This window comes from Oncorhynchus gorbuscha, linkage group LG18, assembly GCF_021184085.1.
Source record: "Oncorhynchus gorbuscha isolate QuinsamMale2020 ecotype Even-year linkage group LG18, OgorEven_v1.0, whole genome shotgun sequence".
NCBI classification, from domain to species: domain Eukaryota; kingdom Metazoa; phylum Chordata; class Actinopteri; order Salmoniformes; family Salmonidae; genus Oncorhynchus; species Oncorhynchus gorbuscha.
Window position 1 is genome coordinate 13202862 of NC_060190.1, and position 24935 is coordinate 13227796.

A 24935-nucleotide genomic window follows, 5' to 3' on the forward strand; every position below is an offset into this window, starting at 1 on the left:
ATTCAAAGATTTCACTGAGTTACAGTTCATATAAGGAAATCAGTCAATTTGAAATGAATTCATTAGGCCCTAATCTATGGATTTTACATGAATGGGAATGCAGATCTGTGTCTATTGTACAAAAGAAGGTCAGAAAACCAGTCAGTTTCTGGTGTGACCACCATTTGCTTCATGCAGAGCGACACATTTCCTTCTGCTAGTTGATCAGGCTGTTGATTGTTTTCTGTGGAACACGCTGTAGTATACATTGATCGGTGAGTATGCAGGCCAGGGAAGACCTGAGAGATTGAGGAATTGTGTACAGATCCTTGCGGCATGGGGCTGTGCATTATCATGCTGAAACATGAGGTGATGGCGGCTGATTAATGGCACGACAATGGGCCTCAGGATCTTGTCATGGTACCTCTGTGCATTCAAATTGACATTGATCAAATGCAATTGTGTTCATTGTCTGTAGCTTATGCCTGCCCATACCATAACCCCACCGCTACCATGGTGCACTCAAACCGCTCACCCACACCGACATACACATGGTCAGCGGTTGAGGCCAGTTGGACGTACTGCCAAATTCCCTTAAACCATGTTGGAGGTGGCTTACGGTAGAAAAATGTGCATTCAATTTCTCTGGCAACAGCGCTGGTGGACATTCCTGCAGTCAGCATGCCAATTGCACGCTCCTTCAGAACTTGTGGCATTGTGTTGTGTGACAAAACTGCACATTTTAGAGTGTCCTTTTATTGACCCCAGCACAAGGTGCACCTGTGTAATGATTATGCTGTTTATCAGCTTCTTGATATGCCACACTTGTCAGGTGGATGGATTATCTTGGTAAAGGAGAAATGCTCACTAACAGGAATGTAATCAAATTTTTTCGCGAAATTTGGGAGAAATAAGCTTTTTGTGCATATGGAACATTTCTGGGATCTTTTATTTCAGCTCATGAAACTTGGGACCAACACTTTACATGTTGCATTCATATTTTTGTTCAGTGTATGTCCTTGTGAATATGTCCTCGTAATTCAAATGTCCTCTAAATTCACAACAGGTTTGAGGAACCCTGATCCGATTGGCTCCGGCACCGCCCTGCCAGGTGACCCTACAGCCGGGAGACGTGTAAGGAGACCCAGCCACAGCCTCCCCTGTCCCCACCACAACCATGCCCACCCCCAGCGGCAGCCCCGAGAGAGAGGGCTCCACAGGGGGACCCAACCAGCTGGAGTGTCCCCCCTCCTCTCCCCCTGGCATGGACCATTCCATGGGCAGCCCCCTGCTCAGCCCGGACTCAACTTGCCAAGATGCCATGCTCTCAGCCCCCGCCGCCTCCCCCGCCGACTCTGAGAGCCTGAGTCCTGACGAGCTAGAGCTGCTGGCCAAGCTTGAGGAGCAGAACAGGTGAGAAAGAGATGGGAACTGGGGTTCACATGTGTTGCACAGTAGCTACAGGTAACTGCCAAAATAAAGGAAACCCCAACGTAAGTTGTCTTTAATAGGGCGTTGGGCCACCACGAGTGGTCAGAACAGCTTCCATCCACCTTGGCATAGATTCTACAAGTGTCTGGAACTCTGTTGGAGGGATGCGACACCATTCTTCCGCGAGAAATTCTATAGTTTATTGTTTTGCTGACGGTGGTGGAAAAGGCTGTCTCAGGCACTGCTCCAGGAACTCCCATAAAAGTGTTCTGTTGGGTTGAGATCTGGTGACTGACACACACACACTTTAAACCTTTATCCACCCCTATTGAACGGATAAAAATGTTGTCGATCTTTAGAACATTTCTCCTATATCTGCCGTTTCCATGACACATGTCACAAAGATACATTTTTTGCAACATTGCTTTTGTCGAGTAAACCTTGTTCAATGGAAACCTACTGTTAGGTGGTGACTGGTCTCGCATGGCTGCGTTCAAGATCACTGCGCTGTTGTGAGAATGGCATTTGCTGATATTTTGCCAGGTAAATGATGAGCCACTCATAAAAAAAAAAAAATGTAACCTTTATTTAACTAGGCAAGTCAGTTAAGAACAAATTCTTATTTACAATGACGGCCTACCCCGACCAAACTCGGACGTTGCTGGGCCAATTGTGCACCGCCCTATGGAACTCCCAATCACGGCCGGATGTGATGCACCCTGGATTCGAACCAGGTACTGCAGTGACAACTCTTGCACTGAGATGCAGTGTCTTAGACCACTCATAAACAAACAGGTACAGTCCAGCGATTCAACTGTGTTACAGCACATTGCTATGAGGCTTCCAGGTCAGTATGGGGTAGCAGAGGTTAGCCTCTCCCCGCTGTGGGTAGCTTCAGAGCAGATGCACTGAGCAGATGTGTCATTGGGCTGGAGGAGCTTCTGGCCAAGGTCTAGCGGGCCGGCTAGGCTAGCTGAGAGACGCTTTGATGCCAGAGCTGGAACATGCACTGTTGAACCTTCCTCTTTTGCCTCTGTGAGCTGGACATTTGCTGTTACTGGCACGGTATTATAACCAAAGTGTTCAGCACTCAGCATGCGTCCCAAATGGCACCCTATTCCCTATGTAGTGCACTACTTTTGACCACGGTCCAGATGTGCTCTGGTCAAAAGTAGTGCACTATATAAGGGAAAAAGCTGCCATTTTGGATGCTACCTCAATGTGTCTCTACTATCAGAGTAGCTGCTATGGCCTTGGCACTGATAAGTATCTCAACAATAGGCCCAGTGTTTCACTATCAGAGAGGTGCTCAGTGTCTTGACATAGTAGTATTAAAGGTACTGCTGGTTGTTTGTGCCCTCCAGTGTTTTAGATGACATTCTCTCACACGTGATTTTCTACTACATGGGGTAATAATTAAAAACGTTTCAAATTAAGTCTAATTTAATGCAAAAGAGAATATAACATCAATCCTGAAAAGCTTAACATCCTGGATTAACAATAAAAAGATCAAAACAAGTAATAGAAACAAGACTAGTGTAATGAAAGCATAAGTGGCACTCGTATGACGCTTGTCTGACGACCTCTATACCCCCTCCTCCTCCCCAGACTTCTGGAGGCAGACTCCAAGTCGATGCGTTCGATGAGCGGCTCGCGGCGGAACAGCGGCTCGTCCCTGGTGTCCAGCTCCTCTGCCTCGTCCAACCTGTCCCACCTGGAGGAGGACACCTGGATCCTGTGGGGACGCATCGTCAACGAGTGGGACGAATGGAGACGCAAGAAGGACAAGCTGCTCAGGGTGAGGGGGGAGGATGGATGAGTGATCGAGAGATGAGCAAAGGGGAGAAGATGGAGAGAGGACAGGGGGAAAAGTGGTGTTGGAGGGCCAGTAGGAGGCACCCTTCCCTCTGGTCTAAAAAAATATCCCAATTCCCCAGGGCAGTGATTGGGAACATTGCCCTGTGTAGGGTGCTGTCTTTCGGATGGGACATTAAATGGGTGTCCTGACTCTGTGGTCACTAAAGATCCTATGGCACTTATCGTAAGAGTAGGGGTGTTAACCCCGGTGTCCTAGCCAAATTCCCAATCTGGCCCTCATACCATCAGTCACCTAATCATCCCCAGCTTACAATTGGCTCATTCACCCCCCTCCTCTCCCCTGTAACTATTCCCCAGGTCGTTGCTGTAAATGAGAATGTGTTCTCAGTCAACTTACCTGGTAAAATAAGGGTTAAATAAAATTAAAATAAGAGAGCAGACAGAGCCAGGGAGAGGGGAACAGAACAGCAGAACAGATTAGAGAGGAGAAAATGGGAGTGAGGACAAATGAGGAGAGAGCACAGATGGAGGGATATGATCAGTGAAGATATGAGATGACATAGATATTCATTATAGGCTAGGATGTAGAGTTCTACACTAAGCTGAGAATTAGATTTGTAAAATAAACCTTTTCACCTCCAGGAGCTGATCCGTAAGGGCATCCCACACCACTTCCGGGCCATCGTGTGGCAGCTGCTTGGTAACGCCACAGACATGCCAGTGAAGAACCAGTACTCTGAGCTGCTCAAGATGTCCTCGCCCTGCGAAAAGCTCATCCGCCGGGACATCGCCCGCACCTACCCCGAGCATGAGTTCTTCAAGGGCCAGGACAGCCTGGGTCAGGAGGTGCTCTTCAACGTCATGAAGGTGAGGATATTTTGACCTTTGATCTTGAACATGACTTTTTTTCTGCATTATTAGAATGTTGTCTCTTAGGTTTACATGGACAAACAGGATGGATTTGGTATGATAAGTCATTTGTGTACTAGTGAGATCTGAAGTTGGATGAACAGTTAGAAGCAGTTACATCTGCATTGCTTGCTGTTTGGGGTTTTAGGCTGGGTTTCTGGTTTTAGGGCTTTATAAATAAATGTGATTGATTTGAGTTAAATGTGTATTTAAACTGTATGGGCCGGTTTCCCAGACTCTGATTAAGCCTAGTCCTGGACTAAAAAGCTTAACAAATGTAGAATCTCTAAACTTAATCTGTGTCCGGGGAAACTTCCCCAATGAGTATAGGTTTGTTTATGTTGATTGATGTCTGTGTGTGCAGGCGTATTCTCTGGTGGACCGGGAGGTGGGCTACTGCCAGGGCAGTGCCTTCATCGTGGGCCTGCTGCTCATGCAGGTAACGTCTCTTCAGCAGCCCTCTAGTCTAGACATTCCCCTCTCTCGCTATCGCGCTACGTTGTGCTAAAAACGGAATTGTCCTGATTCTACCCTTTTTCGTTGCTTATACAGTATGAATAAATGACCTCTGAGCTCCTGATTAGTGTGAATGCACACACAGTCACACAGCCTGACCCGGTCTCTCCTGTGGCCCTCTAGATGCCGGAGGAGGAGGCGTTCTGTGTGTTTGTGCGTCTGATGCAGGAGTACCGTCTGAGGGAGCTTTTCAAACCAACCATGGCTGAACTAGGCCTCTGTATCTACCAGTTTGAATACCTGCTGCAGGTAAATAAACTTTGTCCATCTCCATATGTCACGCTGGCCAATGTAGAAGGTTGTATGTGTCCCAAATGGCAACTTAGACCCTATAAAGTGCACTACTTTTGAACAGGGCCAATAGGTCAAAAGTAGTGCACTATGTAGGGAATACAGTGCCATTTAGGATGCATCTATTGTCAAATTAACTAAAACCTTAAGGGCCTTGCAGGTGTCTGGGATTGAAATTATTATAATATTTGTGGTTGTGTGTGTGGTTTTAATGTGTGGTTTTAAGTAAGTATGTATACAGTGTACTGTAGTTGGGGAATAAGCACAAATATTGCAATTATAATGTTGTCCACTATGGGGCAGCAAATAGATTCATTTAGCAAAGACTTGAGCTAGGTTCGTCCTTACATTTTTAATAGTACCACTTTGAAACCATTAAGGGTTTGTATAGCTCAACTAAAACCCCTATTATAAACTGGGTGGTTCGAGACCTGACTGCTGATTGGCTGACAGCCATGGTATATCAGACCAAATACCACAGGTATGATAAACATTTTACTGCTCTAATTACATTGGTAACCAGTTTATAATAGCAATAAGGCACCTCGGGGGTTTGTGATATATGGCCAATATACCACAGCTAAGGACAGTGTCCAGGCACACCGCTTTGCATCGTGCATAAGGACAGCCCTTAGCCGTGGTATATTGGCCATATACCACACCCCCTCGTGCCTTATTGCTTAATTAACTCCTCTCGTCTCTCTCCCTCTCATCCACCCTCTCTCCCTCTCATCCACCCTCTCTCCCTCTCATCCACCCTCTCTCCCTCTCATCCACCCTCTCTCCCTCTCATCCACCCTCTCTCCCTCTCATCCACCCTCTCTCCCTCTCATCCACCCTCTCTCCCTCTCATCCACCCTCTTTCCCTCTCATCCACCCTCTTTCCCTCTCATCCACCCTCTTTCCCTTCTTCTTCCCCTCTCATCCACCCTCTTTCCCACCCTCTTTCCCACCCTCTTTCCCACCCTCATTCTCTTCCCCTCTCATCCACCCTCTTTCCCACCCTCATTCCCTTCCTCTTCCCCTCTCATCCACCCTCTTTCTCACCCTCATTCCCTTCCTCTTCCCCTCTCATCCACCCTCTTTCACCTCTCTTTCCTTACCCCAACAGGAGCAGCTCCCGGAGCTGAACGTCCACTTCCGTTCTCAGAGTTTCCACACCTCCATGTACGCCTCCTCCTGGTTCCTGACTCTCTTCCTCACCTTCCTCCCCATGCCGGTCGCCACACGCATCTTCGATATCTTCATGTACGAGGTAAGAGACTCACCACTGGTGTCTTGTGTGAGAATGTGTTTGGGTGAACATATACTTGAAAAAATCAACATAGTGGATCCCATATACATTATGTTTGATTTGAAATGTAACCTTTATTGACAGGTTGTTCTCATGAACATAAAATATCTTCTACAAGAGAGTCTTGTGATCGAGCACTATGAGTGTGTTGAATTGAACTTTGATTCCCTGTCTACAGGGTCTGGAGATTATATTTCGTGTGGGCATGGCCATTCTGCAGTACAACCAGACTGACCTCATCCAGCTGGATATGGAGGGCATGTCTCAGGTAACAACCACTAGCCCCCCCATAGGGCTCTGGTCAAAAGTAGTGGACAATATTTGGAATAGGGTGCCAATTGGGATTTATCCCATGAAAGGCACTACAGCAGGGTTCCCCAATAAGTTGTTTCACCATTAAGTAATCAGCTTTAAGGGACCTAATTTGTGATTTTATTTCCCAAGTTTGCTGAGGTTTTATTTAAATAAATAAAACATCTTTCTTGGATGTAAAAGACTGTAAGATTACCAGAAAATGAGCTCAAGGTGATTTTAATTGAGGAAATCTGTTCCCAAGTAGTCCCTCGGATAAATGGAGGCATGTGATCGTATCGCAATGTAATCAAGGTTTGAAATTCTAATTGTTTTGTCAAATACTATATCTGTTCTTGTGGGCCAATTTGCAGTGTACAAATTATTTATAACTATGATTCTGGCCCCCTACCCATCCGCTCAAGGAAATTTCGGCCCACAGCTAAATGTAATTGGGGACCCCTGCACTATAGTATACATCATGAATTATCACTGTAGATAGATACAAGACCTGCTGAAGGCAAGACAAACAAAAGTGTGAAATGAACCATTGTATAAGCATATGGGCATTTGTGAAGTGTGTTTACTTCAATTATCATGTGATACCTACTGAATGTATTATTCCCTTTCAGAGTGTCTTAACAGGACATATTCCTGTTCAGTGTCTTAACAGGACATATTCCTGTTCAGTGTCTTAACAGGACATATTCCTGTTCGGTGTCTTAACAGGACATATTCCTGTTCGGTGTCTTAACAGGACATATTCCTGTTCGGTGTCTTAACAGGACATATTCCTGTTCGGTGTCTTAACAGGACATATTCCTGTTCGGTGTCTTAACAGGACATATTCTTGTTCGCTGTCTTAACAGGACATATTCCTGTCCGGTGTCTTAACAGGACATATTCTTGTTCAGTGTCTTAACAGGACATATTCCTGTTCAGTATCTTAACAGGACATATTCTTGTTCAGTGTCTTAACAGGACATATTCTTGTTCAGTGTCTTAACAGGACATATTCTTGTTCAGAGTGTCTTAACAGGACATATTCCTGTTCAGAGTGTCTTAACAGGACATATTCCTGTTCAGAGTGTCTTAACAGGACATATTCCTGTTCAGAGTGTCTTAACAGGACATATTCCTGTTCAGAGTGTCTTAACAGGACATATTCCTGTTCAGTGTCTTAACAGGACATATTCCTGTTCAGTGTCTTAACAGGACATATTCCTGTTCAGTGTCTTAACAGGACATATTCTTGTTCAGTGTCTTAACAGGACATATTCTTGTTCAGTGTCTTAACAGGACATATTCTTGTTCAGTGTCTTAACAGGACATATTCTTGTTCAGTGTCTTAACAGGACATATTCTTGTTCAGTGTCTTAACAGGACATATTCTTGTTCAGTGTCTTAACAGGACATATTCTTGTTCAGAGTGTCTTAACAGGACATATTGTCGTTCAGAGTGTCTTAACAGGACATATTGTCGTTCAGAGTGTCTTAACAGGACATATTGTCGTTCAGAGTGTCTTAACAGGACATATTGACGTTCAGAGTGTCTTAACAGGACATATTGACGTTCAGAGTGTCTTAACAGGACATATTGACGTTCAGAGTGTCTTAACAGGACATATTGACGTTCAGAGTGTCTTAACAGGACATATTGACGTTCAGAGTGTCTTAACAGGACATATTGTCGTTCAGAGTGTCTTAACAGGACATATTGTCGTTCAGAGTGTCTTAACAGGACATATTGTCGTTCAGAGTGTCTTAACAGGACATATTGTCGTTCAGAGTGTCTTAACAGGACATATTGTCGTTCAGAGTGTCTTAAAAGCTCATATTGTCGTTCAGAGTGTCTTAATAGGACATATTGTCGTTCAGAGTGTCTTCTATGAAGCTCTAAGCATGTCTCTTCCTTGTCTCACAGCACTTCCAGAAGTTGATCCCCCACCAGTTTGACAGCTGCCCAGACAAGCTGATCCTGAGGGCCTACCAGGTCAAATACAACCCCAAGAGGATGAAGAAGTAGGCTCTGCTTCTGATCACTGTTAATTAGAATAACAATACTGGCTTTGGGTTGTAGACTACAGTTAATATGGGCCAATGTGTCCTGGCTTGTGGTGTTGTTACTATACAAAGCATGTTTTCAGTTTAAGATGATTAGTTTCAGTTTGATTTGCACACCGTCAAATCCATAAATGTGAAATAGAAACACATTGTATGAACCTAAACTAAAGGTTCTAGCCTAACTAACCTCTACTAAAATGTGTTTATTTGCCAGGTTGGAGAAAGAGTACACCACAATCAAGAACAAAGAGATGGAGGAGCAGATAGAGATCAAGGTGTGTGTGTGTGTGTGTGTGTGTGTGTGTGTGCCCGTCTAACTTCTTCTTTGAGCTAATCTATTAATAGACCGACAGAATATATATTTTTTTCTGTCTTACTTACAAAGCCCCCAATTTATAAGCCTTGTATAATGACTAATACCTTTTTCTAACTGTCTCTCTACCCGTCTACACATCCACAGAGGTTACGCACAGAGAACAGGCTTCTGAAGCAGAGGATTGAGACATTGGAGAAGGTAAGAGACGGAAACTTGGCTTCGAGTCAGACACTCACTTTAGCGCTTATGTGAATAAGGTTTATGGTGTACAATAAAACACAGCCAGAAACATGAAGCTAAAATATAGCCATGCCAACCAAGACTTATATCCCGTCACATTTACAGAATAAGTGAGGTGACTTAAGTTGTGAATGTACCTAAGGACAGAGACCATGTCTGTTGATCTTGTGTGCGTGAATGGATGATTTAAAAGGATGGGCCTTATTCTAGACCGGAGCCACTGAGTCTCTCCTCCTTTTCCAAGCACTCTGGCTTTTCTTCCCCTCTTGCTTCTCTCCTGTTGTTCTCTGAGTAATGCTTTTTGTCTTTCTTTTCTTTTTTTTTTCTTAATTCCTTCTCTCACACAAACCCACGGACACTCTTTCACTCTGTATTATCGATTTCTTTCTCTTGTTTATTTTCTGTTGTCACATTTCCGTTACTCGTTTGCCCTGTTCTTGTCCTTCATTCCTCGTGTTCGTCTTTATTTCTCCCTATTCTCTCCTTATCCTTTTCTTATCTTCTTCCTCTCCTTCACTGGTGTTGTAGGAAAGTGCTGCTCTCGCAGACAGGCTGATACAGGTACAGTACTGGAAAACCATCTCTCCTCCTCTTAACACCTTCCTTCCCCCTGCACTTCCTCTCTCTGTCTCCTTGGCGGTGACCAATCAATGCCTGACTTCTGCATGAGGGAATGTTTTGTCTGTCTGTCTGTCCGTCTGTACGTCTGTCTGTCAGACCATGCTCCCCCTTGACCGCATGTGCGTCTGTGTGTCCATGGTAGGAGCTCTAATATTAAGGCCTACAGCCCTGCATGTGGAAACACTGGCAGTGTTTTATGCCCTCTGTCATTTATTAGGATAGAAGTGTCTTTGTAGGGTAATTACAACCTAATAGGAATGGATACAGAAGTGCTATTTTATATTCTACTCTGTCAACTCCTAATATCTAACCTCCAATTTGGAAAGTGTTAAAGCTAAGCACCAATTCCCTCTAAATTCAAACCAACGTTGTCGATACACCCCCCCCCCAGACATATTCCCTATAATTGACACGGCCCCCTCTGGTCTCTGACCCTGTGTCTTCACTATTCCAGGGTCAGGTGACGCGGGCGCAGGAGGCGGAGGAGAACTATGTGATCAAGCGGGAGCTGGCGGTGGTGAGGCAGCAGTTCAGCGTGACCAGCCAGAACCTGGAGAAAGCCCAGGACACCATCGGAGAACTGCAGCGGGAGAAGGTAAGGAATGATCTGGATCTAGAGTCAGGATTTGATTAACGGTCCACCTGTTTTAGGCTTTCACTCAGAGATTATGAGTAAAAATTCTCAAATACAAGTCTATTGCAATGGATAACAAGCTCTAAAAGTTACAAATGACAAAACCATGTTTTTGACCCACCAATGACGGGTATGGAAAATGACCAGCACTAGGCTGTATAGTCTGTGGTTGCCCCTGTGGATTTTTGTTGTTCTTGCTTGGGGAACTGACTCATTCTGACAGTCTTCTGCTCGTAAAATGTTGACATAATTATTTGCATATGTTACTTGTCATTTAAAAAATAATGACGTTCTAAATTGATGACGTTGACAAATTCTTCGGCGAGGAAAAAATGCTGCTGTTGGTGAGAACGGTGAAATGTCAAAGTGAATTTCCCCAAGTCAGTTTGTGTTTAGTTGTGGCCTCAATCTGGCCAGAGTGACACAGTTAGTGGATGTAGGATGATAGGCAGTATCGGTCTGCATCATAATCAGTGATGTAAAGTACTACTTAAGTAGTTTTTGGGAGTATCCGTACTTTACTATTTATATTTTTGACTACTTTTACTTCACTACATTCGTAAATAAAACAATGTACTTTTTACTCCATACATTTTCCCTGACACCCAAAAGCACTTAGCAGGACAGAAAATGGTCCAATTCGCACAGAACATCCCTGGTCATCACTACTGCCTCTGATCTCGTGGACTCACTAAACACAAATGCTTTGTTTTTAAATTATGTATGAGTTTTGGAGTGTGACCCTGGCTATCTGTAAATTTAAAAAATAAAATTGTGCTGTCTGGTTTGCTTAATATAAGGAAGAATAAATTATTTGTACTTTTGATAATTAAGTATATTTAAAACCAAATACCTTTTAGACTTTTACTCAAGTAGTATTTTACTGGGCGACTTTCACTTTTACTTGAGTCATTTTCTATTAAGGTTTCTTTGCTTTTACTCAAAATATGAATTATCGGTGTATATACTATTTTAAAGGAAATATGTCTTGAAGTCAACTGTTGCCGTGTACACATGTTATTCTGCCCCTTATGCTCTTCATACCATGTAACATAATAACGTCATGTGTTTTCCAATCAGTTCAGTATAATCTGTGTATGGTTGTTTGTGATTTGTAAGTTTAGGACCAAGTTGATTAGCGTCTTATCGTAGGTGTTTGGGTAGCGCTTTAATGATAGTGGACAGGCTGGAAAACACTTTCTTTGTTTCTCTTCATGGGTCATATCTGGAAAACTTCACTTTGGTAGTGATTCAGTTTCTGTATTTGAAGTATCTGTTTGACGCTCACTTACAGTAATTCTGTGTGTTTCGTTTAGGATGGTGTTGTTTGGCAAAGTATTGACTGTTTCAAATGTAGAATTATTTGCTTTCAGTTGCCAGTAGAGCAACATCGTACATTATAAATCAAAACAAATGTTATTTGTCACATGTGCCGAATACTTACAAGCCCTTAACCAATAATGCAGTTTTAAGAAAATATTTACTAAATAAATGACAGTAATAAAAAAAAGGAACATCATGAAATATCAACATCGCTATATACAGCGGATACCGGTACCGAGTCAGTGTACAGGTTAGTCGAGGCAATTATGGTCATTTGTACATGCAGGTAGGGGTGAAATGACTATGCATTGATAATAAACAGCGAGTAGCAGCAGTGTAAAAAACAGGGTGGATGTCAATGTATATAGTCCGGGTGGCCATTTGATTAATTGTTCAGCAGTATTATGGCTCTGGGTTAGAAGCTGTTAAGGAGCCTTTTGGACCTAGACTTGGCATCAGTAGCAGAAGGAACAGTCTGTGACTTGGGTGACTGGAGTCTTTGCCAATTTTTTGGGCCTTCTTTTGCTGCCGTTCACGATCATCTACTTTGTCTTGCTCACGTTGAGGGAGAGGTTGTTGTCCTGGCATCACACTGCCAGTTCTCTGACCACCTCCCTATAGGCTGTCTCATTGTTGTCGGTGATCAAGCCTACCACTGCTGTGTCGTCAACAAACTTAATGATGGTGTTGGAGTCGTGCTTGGCCATGCAGTCGTGGGTGAAAAGGGAGTGTACAGGAGGGGACGAAGCATATACCCCTGAGGGGCCCCCGTATTGAAGATCAGCGTGGCAGATGTGATGTTACCTACTTTTAAAACCTCTTCAGCCGAGGGCTTACTTTTTCGAACATTCTGTTAAAAATCGCACAACATTTCAGCGTCCTGCTACTTATGCCAGGAATATAGTATATGCATATTATTAGTATGTGTGGATAGAAAACACTCTGACGTTTCTAAAACTGGTTAAATCACGGCTGTGACTATAACAGAACGTGTGTTTTGTCGAAAAGCCCAAGGAAAACTGATCACCAAAAAGTAGAAAAAATATCAATGCGCCACTTGCATGTATTGTCTATGGCACAGCAAATTAGATGGCTCTGAGATTACAAGTCCTACAGCTTCCACACGATGTCACCAGTCTTGGCAATTCCCTGGTGGTTGTTCCTTGGTCAAACGAAGAAGAGAGACCCCATACCATCCGGTCTCCGACAGGATGTTTTGGAAGAGAGATTTCCGACCATGATTTGAAGACGTGGAGCTATTGAATACACATCGCCCCGTGATCAATTTGATAGATTATTAACATTTACTAATACCTAAAGTTGGATTACAAAAGTATTTTGAAGTGTTTTGTGAAAGTTTATAGGCAACTTTTTTAATTTTAAAAAATGACGTTGCGTTTTGAAACACTGTTTTTTTCTGGATCACACAGTTTTCATAGATGGATATTTTGGGTATATATGGACCGATTTAATCGGAAAAAAGACCCAATAGTGATGTTTATGGGACATATAGGAGTGCCAACAAAGAAGCTCGTCAAAGGTAATGAATGTTTTATATTTTATTTCTGTGTTTTGTGTAGCGCCGGCTACGCTAATGATTTTGTTTAGGTCCCCTTCAGGTATTTCGGGGTGTTGCATGCTATCAGATAATAGCTTCTCATGCTTTCGCCGAAAAGCATTTTAAAAATCTGACTTGTTGGCTAGATTCACAACGAGTGTAGCTTTAATTCAGTACCCTGCATGTGTGTTTTAATGAACGTTTGAGTTTTAACGAGTGCTATTAGCATTTGGCGTAGCGCATTTGCATTTCCAGATGGCTGGGTGGGACGCAGACGTCTCAGGGGACGCTAAGAGGTTTTAACACCTGGGGGCGGAGCATCAGGAAGTCCAATATTTAGTTGCAGATGGAGGTGTTTAGTCCCAGGGTCCTTTGTTTATTGATGAGCTTTGTGGGCACTATGGTGTGGAACGCTGAGCCGTAGTCAATGAACAGCATTCTCGCATAGGTGTTCCTTTTGTCCAGGTGGGGAAGGGCAGTGTGGAGTGCAATAGAGATTGCATCATCTGTGGATCTGTTGGGGCGGTATGCAAATTGGAGTGGGTCTAGGGTTTCCGGGATGATGGTGTCAATGTGAGCCATGGACGGCATTTCAAAGCAGATCATGGCTACAGATGTGAGTGCTACGAGGCGGTAGTCCTTGTATAGAGTTTCATGTTTGACCTGTTTGAAATCCATAGTGTTATAACATTGTGTTCACCCAGGGCTGGTGTTGTGTAAGCCCATTTTATGAGCATTCTAATGCATAGATGTAGACAAACAGCCATGGTGAGGTGGACAATAGTGTGATGTTGAATGGGTAGACAGACAGACAGACAATGCCTGTAGTCCAGCTGGTCCAGCACAATAGGTCTTCGGTTATTCTATTGTGACTGTGTGTTAGCAGCTGTGTGTCGCCTGTCCTTGTGTGTTAGTGTGTGTTGTATGCTACAGAAACACGAATGCTCCTCTGTGACTTTGCCTCTAGGTGCAGTGCATCATGTGTGCAGGATGTTTATTTATTTTTAAAATCTTTCTCACACACTATTTATTTTAGTCTTTTCTGACACGTGTGAGTGCTTGAATCCGTTTTGAATGCCAGTCGCCAACTACGGCAAAAACAAAAGACGTGGTTCCTGACACATTTAGTATCAGAAACACAACTCTTTCTATATACGTTAGTTTCACAGTTTCAATTTATTGGCAGGGGAAACATATGTTTACGTTGCCAAACCAAATTAAATGGATAATCAACAAAAGTGAAATGAACAGTAAACATTACACTCTCAAAAGTTTCAAAGGAATGGAGACATTTCCAATGTAATATTATGGCTATGTACAGTGTTGTAACAATGTGCTGTTTCTCTTCATACTCAGACACAGCCGTCACACTAATGACACTCATTCACCATGTGATGAATAGGGTGTGTGAGAGTTCACGAGTTTGCACGTCTCACCATTGTTTCTTGACTCTCTCCTCCTCCATCAGTCTTTCAACACCAGTGAACTAAGTTTAGATCGACTAGAATTGGGGCCATGGAGAAAATCCGTGGTATAGGTGTGTGTGGTGTTGCTATGGAATTGGAGTTTCAGGTGTGGTCAGATAATGTGTTGGGCCTCCGATGACTAGCCTGGGTGTATTACCAAGCCAGAATTCACACACCCCCACCTCTCACTTCTCTCTCACATTGAAACCGAGTGGGTACTTTAATTCACAAAGAAAGAAAGGCCTTTATGCCATGCATACGCATACAAAGTTATTGTTTTGTCCCAACGTTCTCTCTCTGTCTCACCATCTGTCTCTTCTCTCCGAAACGCATCTAGTGAGAAACGGACATGTTTTTGGTTGGTTGACCCCTTTGCCAACCCACATCCCTTCTGTCCATCCCACCACAACTATCACAGCTACACAGCGCTGTACTCCACATCTCCTTTTAGTACATCACTCATTTATCTGCTTGGGTGTACACAAATGAGTTGAGTCTACCTGGTGGATACACTGATAGACTTTTGTAAGTGGTTCCCATTTCCAAATCAATAGAAAATGGCCATTTTAGACAGACGTTCCTCTGACCCATCAATCAATCAAATGTATTTTAAAAATGCCATTTTACATCAGCAGTCGCAAAGTGCTGTACACATACCCAGCCTAAATTCCCCAAACAGCAAGCAATCCAGATATAGAAGCACAGCGGCTAGGAAAAACTCCTTAGAAAGGAAACCTAGAGAGGAACCAGGCTCTGAGGGGTTTCCAGTCCTCTTCTGGCTTTGCTGGGTGGAGGATCTTTTATCTTCTGATGCTTTAGTACACAGAAAAGTTTGATTGGTTGGTATGTGTGTGTCCGTTTGGGATTGGTCCCAGTGTGTTGTCTCAGTTTATAATTGGTCCATGTGTTGTGTCTCGGTACACAGAGCAGTTTGATTGATTGGTTGATATGTGTTGTGTCAGTTTATAATTGGTCCATGTGTTGTGTCTCAGTACACAGAGCAGTTTGTGACCGGTCTGCAGATGCAGCTGGAGCAGTCCCGGCTGCAGGAGGCAGAGCTACTGGGGGCCCTCAAAGAGATGCAGGACAAAATACTGGACCTAGAGAAGGTAAGAGAACACACCTGTGTGTGTGTGTTTGTGTGTGTGGTGTTATATCTGTGTGTTTAATATCTTCATTGTGTGTGTGTGTGTGTATGTTCCAGAGGAGCAGCTCTCTGCCTGATGAGAACAACGTGGCCCAGCTGCAGGATGAGCTGAAGCTGGTGAAGCTCCGAGAGCTGGAGACACTGCACTCCTTCAGAGAGATGCAGGACACGGTGACCGAGCTCAACCAGCGCTGGCAGGTAAGTAAACACACCACAGAAGACTGTACAGTAGGGAACTGAAGGCTTCAGAAGGGGAGGGCATAGTGGAGGTGTCTAGAAGAACAGTGTTTGTGTAACCGGGTTGCTTCCGTCCCTCTCCCCGTCCCAACCTGAGCTAGAACCAGAGACGCTCTACACACATCGACAAGAGTCGCCCTCTCTAAAGTATCGTTACCCATCGCTTCACAAAAGCCAAGGGAAACAACTACTTCAAGGTCTCAGAGCGAGTGACATCAGGGAGAGATGGATAGAGAACCGATGCACCGTGGTTGTGGCTCTCTAACCTGTTCTTCCTCTCCGTTCCTCTCTTTCTCTCTCCAGCTCCACATGTCAAAAGGTGGCGGGGGTCACTGGAAGGAATCCCCCAAGAAGAATGCCCTGAATGAGCTGCAGGACAAGCTGATGGGGGTGCGTCTGAGAGAGGCCCAAGCCCAGGCTGAACTCAGGGAGGTCAAACTTCAAGCCATACAGCTGGAGAGCCAGGTCAGTGGAAGAACTTTAGCCTGATGCCAAATCTGTTTGTGCGCAATCTATATAAAAGTGATCCATTGTGTGTTATTTCCTTCGTCTGATCCCAGGTCTGTTGCATGTAACAATGACCATAGGAGTTGGCAAGACAGTGCTGGGACCAGCCTAGGGAAATACAATGTATTGAATCACATTTCCAAAAGAGACTTTCATTAGGCCTAAATGACTAAGGGGTAACTTATACATCAAATACTATGTGGAAATGGTAGATAAATGCCAAGTACAAGTGTGACATATGACATTGTGAAAGAACAATGCAGTATAAATGTGGTAAGGAAGATGCAAATACTGCCTCATCTTTTGGATTTATGGGAAAGTACCTCGCTCAGTGTTTTAACATTCAGTTCCACACTCATGTTTCTCACCCTGATGAGTGAGATGTTTGACTTTTGTGGTGGATTATTCACAGCTCTATACAACACCATAGGCCTACACACACACACACGTTTTCGTTACAGTTCATCACTTTGGGCCGCAAGTTGGCATTTCTTGGGATGACTCTTATACTGGAGGCAGCTCTGCAGAGGGGTCACTAGCTGGCCAGAGTCATAAGAGCAGATTTTAAACCTAACCTTAAGACCAAAAACTGTATTTTTTTCCATTAATGTTTACAATTTAGCCAATTTTGACTTTGTAGCCTGCCCATCTAGTGGAAATCTCCCAGCACTGCCTCCAGGACGAGATTCATCCCAATAAACATTAACCTGCCTTTAGGCCTTTTTCTAACTTGACAAATGTGTGCGTAACTCAGTTTCACATAAATAATGCATTGATGTCAACAGGTGATTTGCGTTTGTGGAAGTACAAGTTGTTAATTTCTCAAATTAGCTTTTTGCTATAGGCTGTTGATTATTTATTGTTACAACACTTAGACAGAGGCAGACAACTAATATCATATACAGTACAAGTCAAAACTTCACACAACTACTCATTCCAGGGTTTTTATTTATTTTGACTATTTTCTACATTAGAGAATAATAGTGAAGACATCAAAACTATGAAATAACACATAATTTAGTAACCAAAAAAGTGTTAAATCTCAAATATATTTTGATTTGTTTTTCAAATAGCCACCCTTTGCCTTGATGACAGCTTGCAAACGCTTGGCATTCTCTCAACCTGCTTCACCTGGAATGATTTTACAACAGTCTTGAATGAGTTCCCACATATGCTGAGCACTTGTTGGCTACTTTTCCTTCACTCTGCGGTCCAACTCATCCCAAACCATCTCAATTGGATGGGGTCGGGTGATTGTGGAGGCCAGGTCATCTGATGCAGCACTCATCACTCTCCTTCTTGGTCAAATAGCCCTTACACAGACTGGAGGTGTGTTTTGGGTCATTGTTCTGTTGGGAAAAAAATGATAGTCCCACTAACCGTAATCCAGATAGGATGGCATATCGCTGCAGAATGCTGTGGTAGCCATGCTGGTTAAGTGTGCCTTGAATTCTAAATTAATCACAGACAGTGTCACCAGCAAAGCACCATCACACCACCTCCTCCATGCTTCACGGTGGGAACCACACATGCGGAGATCATCCGTTCATCTACTCTGCGTCTCACAAAGACACGGCGGTTGGAACAAAAAATCTCAAATTTGGACTCATCAGACCAAAGGACAGATTTCCACCAGTCCATTGCTCGTGTTTCTTCTTAACCACTACTCATTTAGTAGTGGATTCTTTGCAGCAATTCGACCATGAAGGCCTGATTTCACGCAGTTTCCTCTGAGCAGTTGATGTTGAGATGGGTCTGTTACTTGAACTCTGTTGCAGTTTCTGAGGCTTGTAACTAATGAACTTATCCTCTGCAGCAGAGGTAACTCTGTCTTCTTTTCCTGTTTGCGGTCCTCATGAGAGCCAGTTTCATCATAGCGCTTGATGGTTTTTCGACTGAAGAAACTTTCAAAGTTATAGAAATGTTCCATATTGACTGACCTTCATGTCTTAAAGTAATGATGTCGTTTCTCTTTGCTTATTTAAGCTGTTCTTACCATAAGTCTTTTACCAAACTGGTCTATCTTCTGTGTACCACCCCTACCTTGTCACAACACAACTGATTGGCCAAGCCACATTGCTTCTTAACACATCCCGCATCAAACCCATGGACCTCCCGGTCACTGCCGGCTGCGACAGAGCCTGGGCTCAAACCCAGAGTCTCTGGTGGCACAGCTAGTACTGCGATGCAGTGCCTTAGACCACTGCGCCACCCGGGAGGCCCCAAAAAGGAACTTTTAACTTGGGCACACCTGTTAATTGAAATGCATTCCAGGTGACTACCTCATGAAGCTGGTTGAGAGAATGCCAAGAGTTTTCAAAGCTGTCATCAAGGCAAAGGGTGGCTACTTTGAACAATCTAAAATATAAAATATATTTTGATTTGTTTAACCCTTTTGGTTACTACATGATTCTTCCATATGTGTTATTTCATAGTTTTGATATCTTCACTATTATTCTACAATGTAGAAAATAGTAAACATAAATTAAAAACCCTTGAATGAGTAGGTGTCCAAACTTTTGACTTGTACTGTACATGACATTTAAATACTTGTAATTTAGCAGACGCTAACCCAGTGACAAATTACTCTTTCAGCCTTCTGACACTGTCCCCACTCTCTCTTCACCCGCAGAACCAGATTCACAGCAAGCTGATTGGGCGCCATGAGGTGGAGAGCGCCGCCATGCAGGAGAGGCTGCAGCAGCTGGCGAGCCAGAACAAGGGGATGCTGGCCCAGCTCACCGAGATGAAGAGGAAACAGGCCGAGCTCGACTGCAAGGTGGGGGAAAGGTGGAGGGAAGGGGGAGGATGGAGGTAGCCAATGGTAGCGTTGAAATGTGTGGAATAAGTGCGCTGCAAGTTAAGACGGGGGAGGGAGAGTGGGGAGAGTGGGTCCGGAAAGAAAGAGGGATGGAGACTGGAAGCGGGAGGAGAGGGGGAGTAGAGAAGGTATGGGGAGGATGGAGGAAGGTAGTGGAATAAGTGGACTGACTGCCAGGTGAGAGAGGAGATGGAGAGGGTGGGGGAAAAGGAAGCAGCCTAGGGTGACATTGATAAGTGGGCTTTGTGTGCCAGAGGTGATTTTTTTTTTTTTTCTCTTCTGCCACTCTCTCTGTAGAGTAAAGAGGAGGTGATGGCGGTGCGCTTGCGGGAGGCTGACAGCATGGCTGCCATGGCTGAGTTCAGACAGAAGATAGCTGAGCTGGAGATACAGGTGGGATGTTCGTACACAGAACTGAACTTGACTTCCATATGGAATGGATGTCATTGTCAAGTGTGTTTTAGATTTCTTCTGGGTGGTATGTGTGCAATGGAGAGATCGTCTTCCCTGCTTCTTTGGCGTTGACTGTTCGGTTGTGTGTGTGTGTGTGTGTGTGTGTGTGTGTGTGTGTGTGTGTGTGTGTGTGTGTGTGTGTGTGTGTGTGTGTGTGTGTGTGTGTGTGTGTGTGTGTGTGTGTGTGTGTGTGTGTGTGTGTGTGTGTGTGTGTGTGTGTGTGTGTGTGTGTGTGTGTGTGTGTGTGTGTGTGTAATCCCCCTATCCCTGTCCTACAGAAGGAGGAGGGTCTGATCCAGGGCCAGCTGAACCACTCTGACTCCAGGCAGTATATCACCCAGCTTCGAGACCAGATCGGAGAGCTCAAGAATGAGGTCACACATTTAACAGTCATTTAGCAGAAGCTTTTATCCAGAGCAACTTACAGTAGTGAGCTTGTAATTTTTGTGGTACTGGTCCCCCGTGGGAATGGAACCCACAACCCTGGTGTTGCAAGCGCAATGCTCTACCAACACACACACACACACACACACACACAAAGGAAAAGTCCTTGTGTCTGGGGTTAGTTTAGCCATTGACACCCAGCTACATGTGAATCAGATCCCCTCATGCTTTTTGTATTTCTCTGAAATGATAGATGTTGTCCGCCACATGAAGCATGACATACTAGATTCACTACTCTGGCCTTCCTCTGTATGACATTTCCAACCACACAGAATAGATGTATCCCCCCCACCACCCCACCCCTTCAAAACCCCAGATCTCAGAAAGAGAGCAACGAATGCGTGTGAGAACGAGACAACACTGATTCTCACATGCTTAAAAACACACACACACACCAACATAGCTGAACCACGTAATATACACTTGCTCATTCAGAGAGCGGCTGTGCGTGAGAAGGATGTGTCAGAGGAGGGAGTGATGGGACTGCCTTGCCCTTTTCTGTTCACTAGTTCTTAGAGTGCATACTGTTGGGGGTATTTGTCATATGGAGCCTTTATGTAAAGAGTACCCGAAACATCCGTGACAAAGTCGAAATTAGCAAGGAGTCATTTTCCGGTCTCAAATCTCAGGCATCTATTTTGCAAATTAATTCATGTTTTGGCGTTGGACCGGATCATAAGTCGAATTAGCATATTAGCCTATATGTTTGTTTTTTTGGTAACTGTCGAGGTTTATGATTATAGAGTCATAACAATGACTTTTGAATATTCTGATTTGTCCCAGAACAATATGATACACTTCAACATTGTACAGTATTGATACACTTCGAGAAGGGCTGATCTAGAATCAGACCAGTATAGTGATTGAACTCTGCTGTGTAAATCGAGACAGAAAAGGAAGAGGTGGGCGAGTGCCTAGTTATAGTGTTCCTATTGGTTAACCACTACCCTCCCCCTCCTACCAGCCTAACTCAGTACAAATCTCAGAGTTTTCTGTAAGTACTGAATCAGTGTTGTATCTACACACGCACACTCATGCACACTCATGCAGACACACACAGGCACATCAGACTGGATTTAACCTTGTCACTGCAGGCTAGACCACCATACCAGGTTGCTATAGAAATGGGTCACTTTCCAACCAGTGTACACACTCTTCTCACCAACAAACCGCATCAAAAGCCTTTCTTTGTGATATCAGTAATATCCTAGATAATTGTGACAGTAATCTACGTGTATGAATGTCTTATCCTTATTTATTTCTCTTTTAGATCAGGCAGCTCCGCGGGCAGCGCTCCAAGTTCGCTCCTAGTTCCCGGGATGGGGGCGGGGGCTACCCGGATCTGTGTCTAGCTAGCCCCTCGTCAGCCGGAGGCGACTACCTGAGCTCAGATGAGGACCTTCTCCCCAGCCCCATCCCCCCTAACGCCATGTACCCCGCCCTGCCCCACCCCTCGGCCAGGCTGGACAGCGAGGGCAGCACCGACAGCGAAGCAGAGGCCCACCCGGACCACCCCCACCACGGCCCCTCGCAGCAGCTTTACACTAGCATGGTGTGTGCTGAGGTCCTGGACAACTGAGCCATGGAAGTCCCTGGAACTACCTGGTCCTGTACTCAGTATCTCTTTAGTATTAGAGATGCCGTACTCGCCCCAACTTTACTGTACTACTGTTTTCACCCTAAACTACTGTAACCTGTAACGGACATCCTCCCCTCCTCCTCCTTCATGTTGGTGCCATGGTCTCTCCTCTTTTTGTCATTCTCTTTTCTCCATTTCCCCCTTTTACTTCTCTCTTCTCTCCTATCTCTCTTCACTTATCCCTCTCTTTATCTCCCTCTCTCTCCCTCAATCTCTTTCTCCTCTACATTCTCACAGACCCTGTATTCCCTATGGGGGTTGAGTCAATTCCAGTCCTATTTCCCTGTCCTGTCCTTGGCATTAGTTTCCACGCTGCACTCCGGTCCTGAGTGAAGAACAGGTAACTTCAGTATGCTCGCTCACTGTGCAGCAAGCATATCCTATCCGCACAGAAAGCCGAGAAAATAAAAGGGATTGAAAATGGACCAAAAAAATTGCTTTCAATACTCCAACCGTACCACACAGCAGTGACTATGAGATGCATCGGACATCACTTTGATTAAATGATTCCCCTCAAGTTTGTAAGGACTTCAATATGGACTTGGGATCGCTAAAAGAGGATATGGATGGATGACTTGTTGGGCTTGACCCTGCTCGTACTGTACTGTCCTGTGAGCGAGATGTGGGACTTACCGTTTCCCTCCATCTTTCTCTTTCCTCCTCCTTTTCTCTCTCTCTGTCTATTTTTGTCATTTCATCATTCCATGAAGACCCATTGGCCACCTGCACTGCCTGTCAACATGGAAACAACCATCCACTGTAACCTCACAATGCACACTTCAAAACAAATGAGAGCGAGAGGGAATGAAGGAAGGATAGAGGTAGGAAAGGAGTATGGTATGGACTTGTACACATCAATATCATAGGGATGTTACTAGATGACATCACATGCATAGATGAATATTAACCATTTACCTTACTGAAATATGTTTGTTGTGTCTGTCTTGCAAATGAAACAAGGCAAGCGAATTACGATGGCTAATGTCAACCACAAAAGAATCTCAACGTTGCCAAATCTTAGGTCATTTTTCTGCTATTATTTATGTTCTTATTTATTTTAATATTTTTATATATCTATATAAATATATAGATACCAACGGCGGCCAAACCATTATATATACGCTGAGTTCCCTCGCTCCTTTGTGCCAACTTGAATCCTGAGGCTGAGGTGTCAACGGACGGCGTCCTTGACGATTCATGTCAGAGAGACGGAACGAATGCGCTGCTATGATTTTCCTTTTTTTCTCCCAGTCTTCTTTTATGTTATGTTCTATCTGCTCGACAGGCAGTCGAACTTTACACCCCGTAGGAATCAGTTGTGAGTGCGAAAGGTCCTGGTAAGAAATAGTTGAACGGTGATGGCTATGCTTCATAATGATGTCTCTACTTATGACTTATGCAATACCCACACATAAACAACTCCTTTATACTCTATTTGAAATGTGTTACGGCATTTTTAAACCCTAAGAGCATGTATCAACCCACAAGTGTTTATTAGAGGACAGCAATGGCTCAGTCAATCATTCATTTTGTCTCATGGTGAGGCTGGAGTTTACTAGTTTGGGACTGCTTGGCATGTGTCCGTCCAAATGCTGTGTGAGTGACGTGAAGGGGTTCATTTGAAGTTACCAACAACAACAAAAAGAGAATTTGTTGGAATTGACTAATCAGAGGCAAAATAATAATCATTTACCAGCTACAAGTGTACTGATCAGATCATCATAAATATCATTATCAAGTTGGACCAGGGTTATCACTCTGTTTATGTCTCTGTTCTGTTCTCTGTTGTTCTCGTCTCAGTCATGGTGCTGTATGATGAATTATCAATACCTCTCCTTCCAGAACAGCCAACTGTGACATCACTTCCTCTTTCTACTGCCTGTTACAAATAGGATTTAGGGGATGGATGGAAACATTCAGTTGAACGTGTTGACTGAAAATGTCTGACTATCTGATGTGTGCTGTTACTACAGCTTCAGATGGCTAAAATGCACAGGTGTAAACAGACTGGGAGCAGTATTTTGCCTAGTAAATACCTCATTGGCTAACTATGTGGCATATCATCCCAATTGTCTTGAATATATGACATGCTTGTTAGAATTAGCTTTAGCTCAGTCATTAGGAGTGGGGAGACTAATGCATCGGCTTGGTGTCATGTTTCCAAAGCATTCAAACGTTCTGTGTTTATATCAATGGGACAGAGTTGATCATGGGAATCGATGATAGCCATCTGGAAAGAAGCTCCATGTGGTTTCTTTCCCAATGTCAAGGGGGAAAAGGTTCCATACAAACTCTATATAGATGGAAAGAGCATTGTCCTACCTCTGTGGCAGACACTTCACATATCACATGTTGATATATTCTTACTACAGTGGAAGCAAAACGTATTGTATAATTCAATAATATTCCATATGACAACCTGAACTAAAGTATTAATATAAATAGATCACAAGAATAATTGAGTTGATTTGCTGATGCAGAGTAATATATTAAGTAGGGTGATATACGATCTTAAGATTCTGGATATACGATCCTAAGATTCTGGATATACGATCCTAAAATTCTGGATCTAAGATTATAGATATACGATCCTAAGATTATAGATATACGATCCTAAGATTATAGATATACGATCCTAAGATTCTGGATATCTGATTCTAGATATTGATTCTAGATCTCCCCCTGACTTAAAGCAGTCAGTGCTGTTCTGGGAATATGGGAGTGGGCACTTAGAGTGGTTAGTGTAGCAAGCTAAGGCCCTGTCTCATGTCAGTATTAGTGAGAACTTGTAAGGTTTCTTGGTAGTATTGAGGTACTGTATAATGTTATGCCACCAAGCCTATGCATCCCAACTTTGTATCATGTTTTCTTGTGTTCAAATAATGCCACGCACTCAGATTTGGTGTGTGCCTGGCTTTTGTCACACAGTGATGCTG

At 43.8% G+C, this 24935-nt stretch overlaps 1 protein-coding gene across 2 annotated transcripts; it reads left to right on the forward strand.

The window, feature by feature from the left end:
• Positions 1-1151: 1151 nt before the first annotated feature.
• Positions 1152-23743, forward strand: LOC124003386 (EVI5-like protein). Of its 2 annotated transcripts, XM_046311592.1 has the most exons (19): positions 1152-1392; positions 3019-3208; positions 3871-4095; positions 4502-4576; positions 4777-4902; positions 6056-6199; positions 6417-6506; positions 8454-8551; positions 8808-8868; positions 9054-9107; positions 9678-9710; positions 10225-10365; positions 15744-15860; positions 15956-16096; positions 16439-16600; positions 19275-19421; positions 19761-19856; positions 20195-20290; positions 21631-23743. In XM_046311592.1, the coding sequence occupies exons 1-19, from the start codon at positions 1157-1159 to the stop codon at positions 21937-21939; spliced, it is 2541 nt and encodes an 846-aa protein (XP_046167548.1). In that variant the 5' UTR covers positions 1152-1156; the 3' UTR covers positions 21940-23743. The 2 variants fall into 2 exon arrangements, with proteins under 2 accessions (XP_046167548.1, XP_046167549.1); XM_046311593.1 differs by lacking the exon at positions 9678-9710.
• Positions 23744-24935: the final 1192 nt, after the last annotated feature.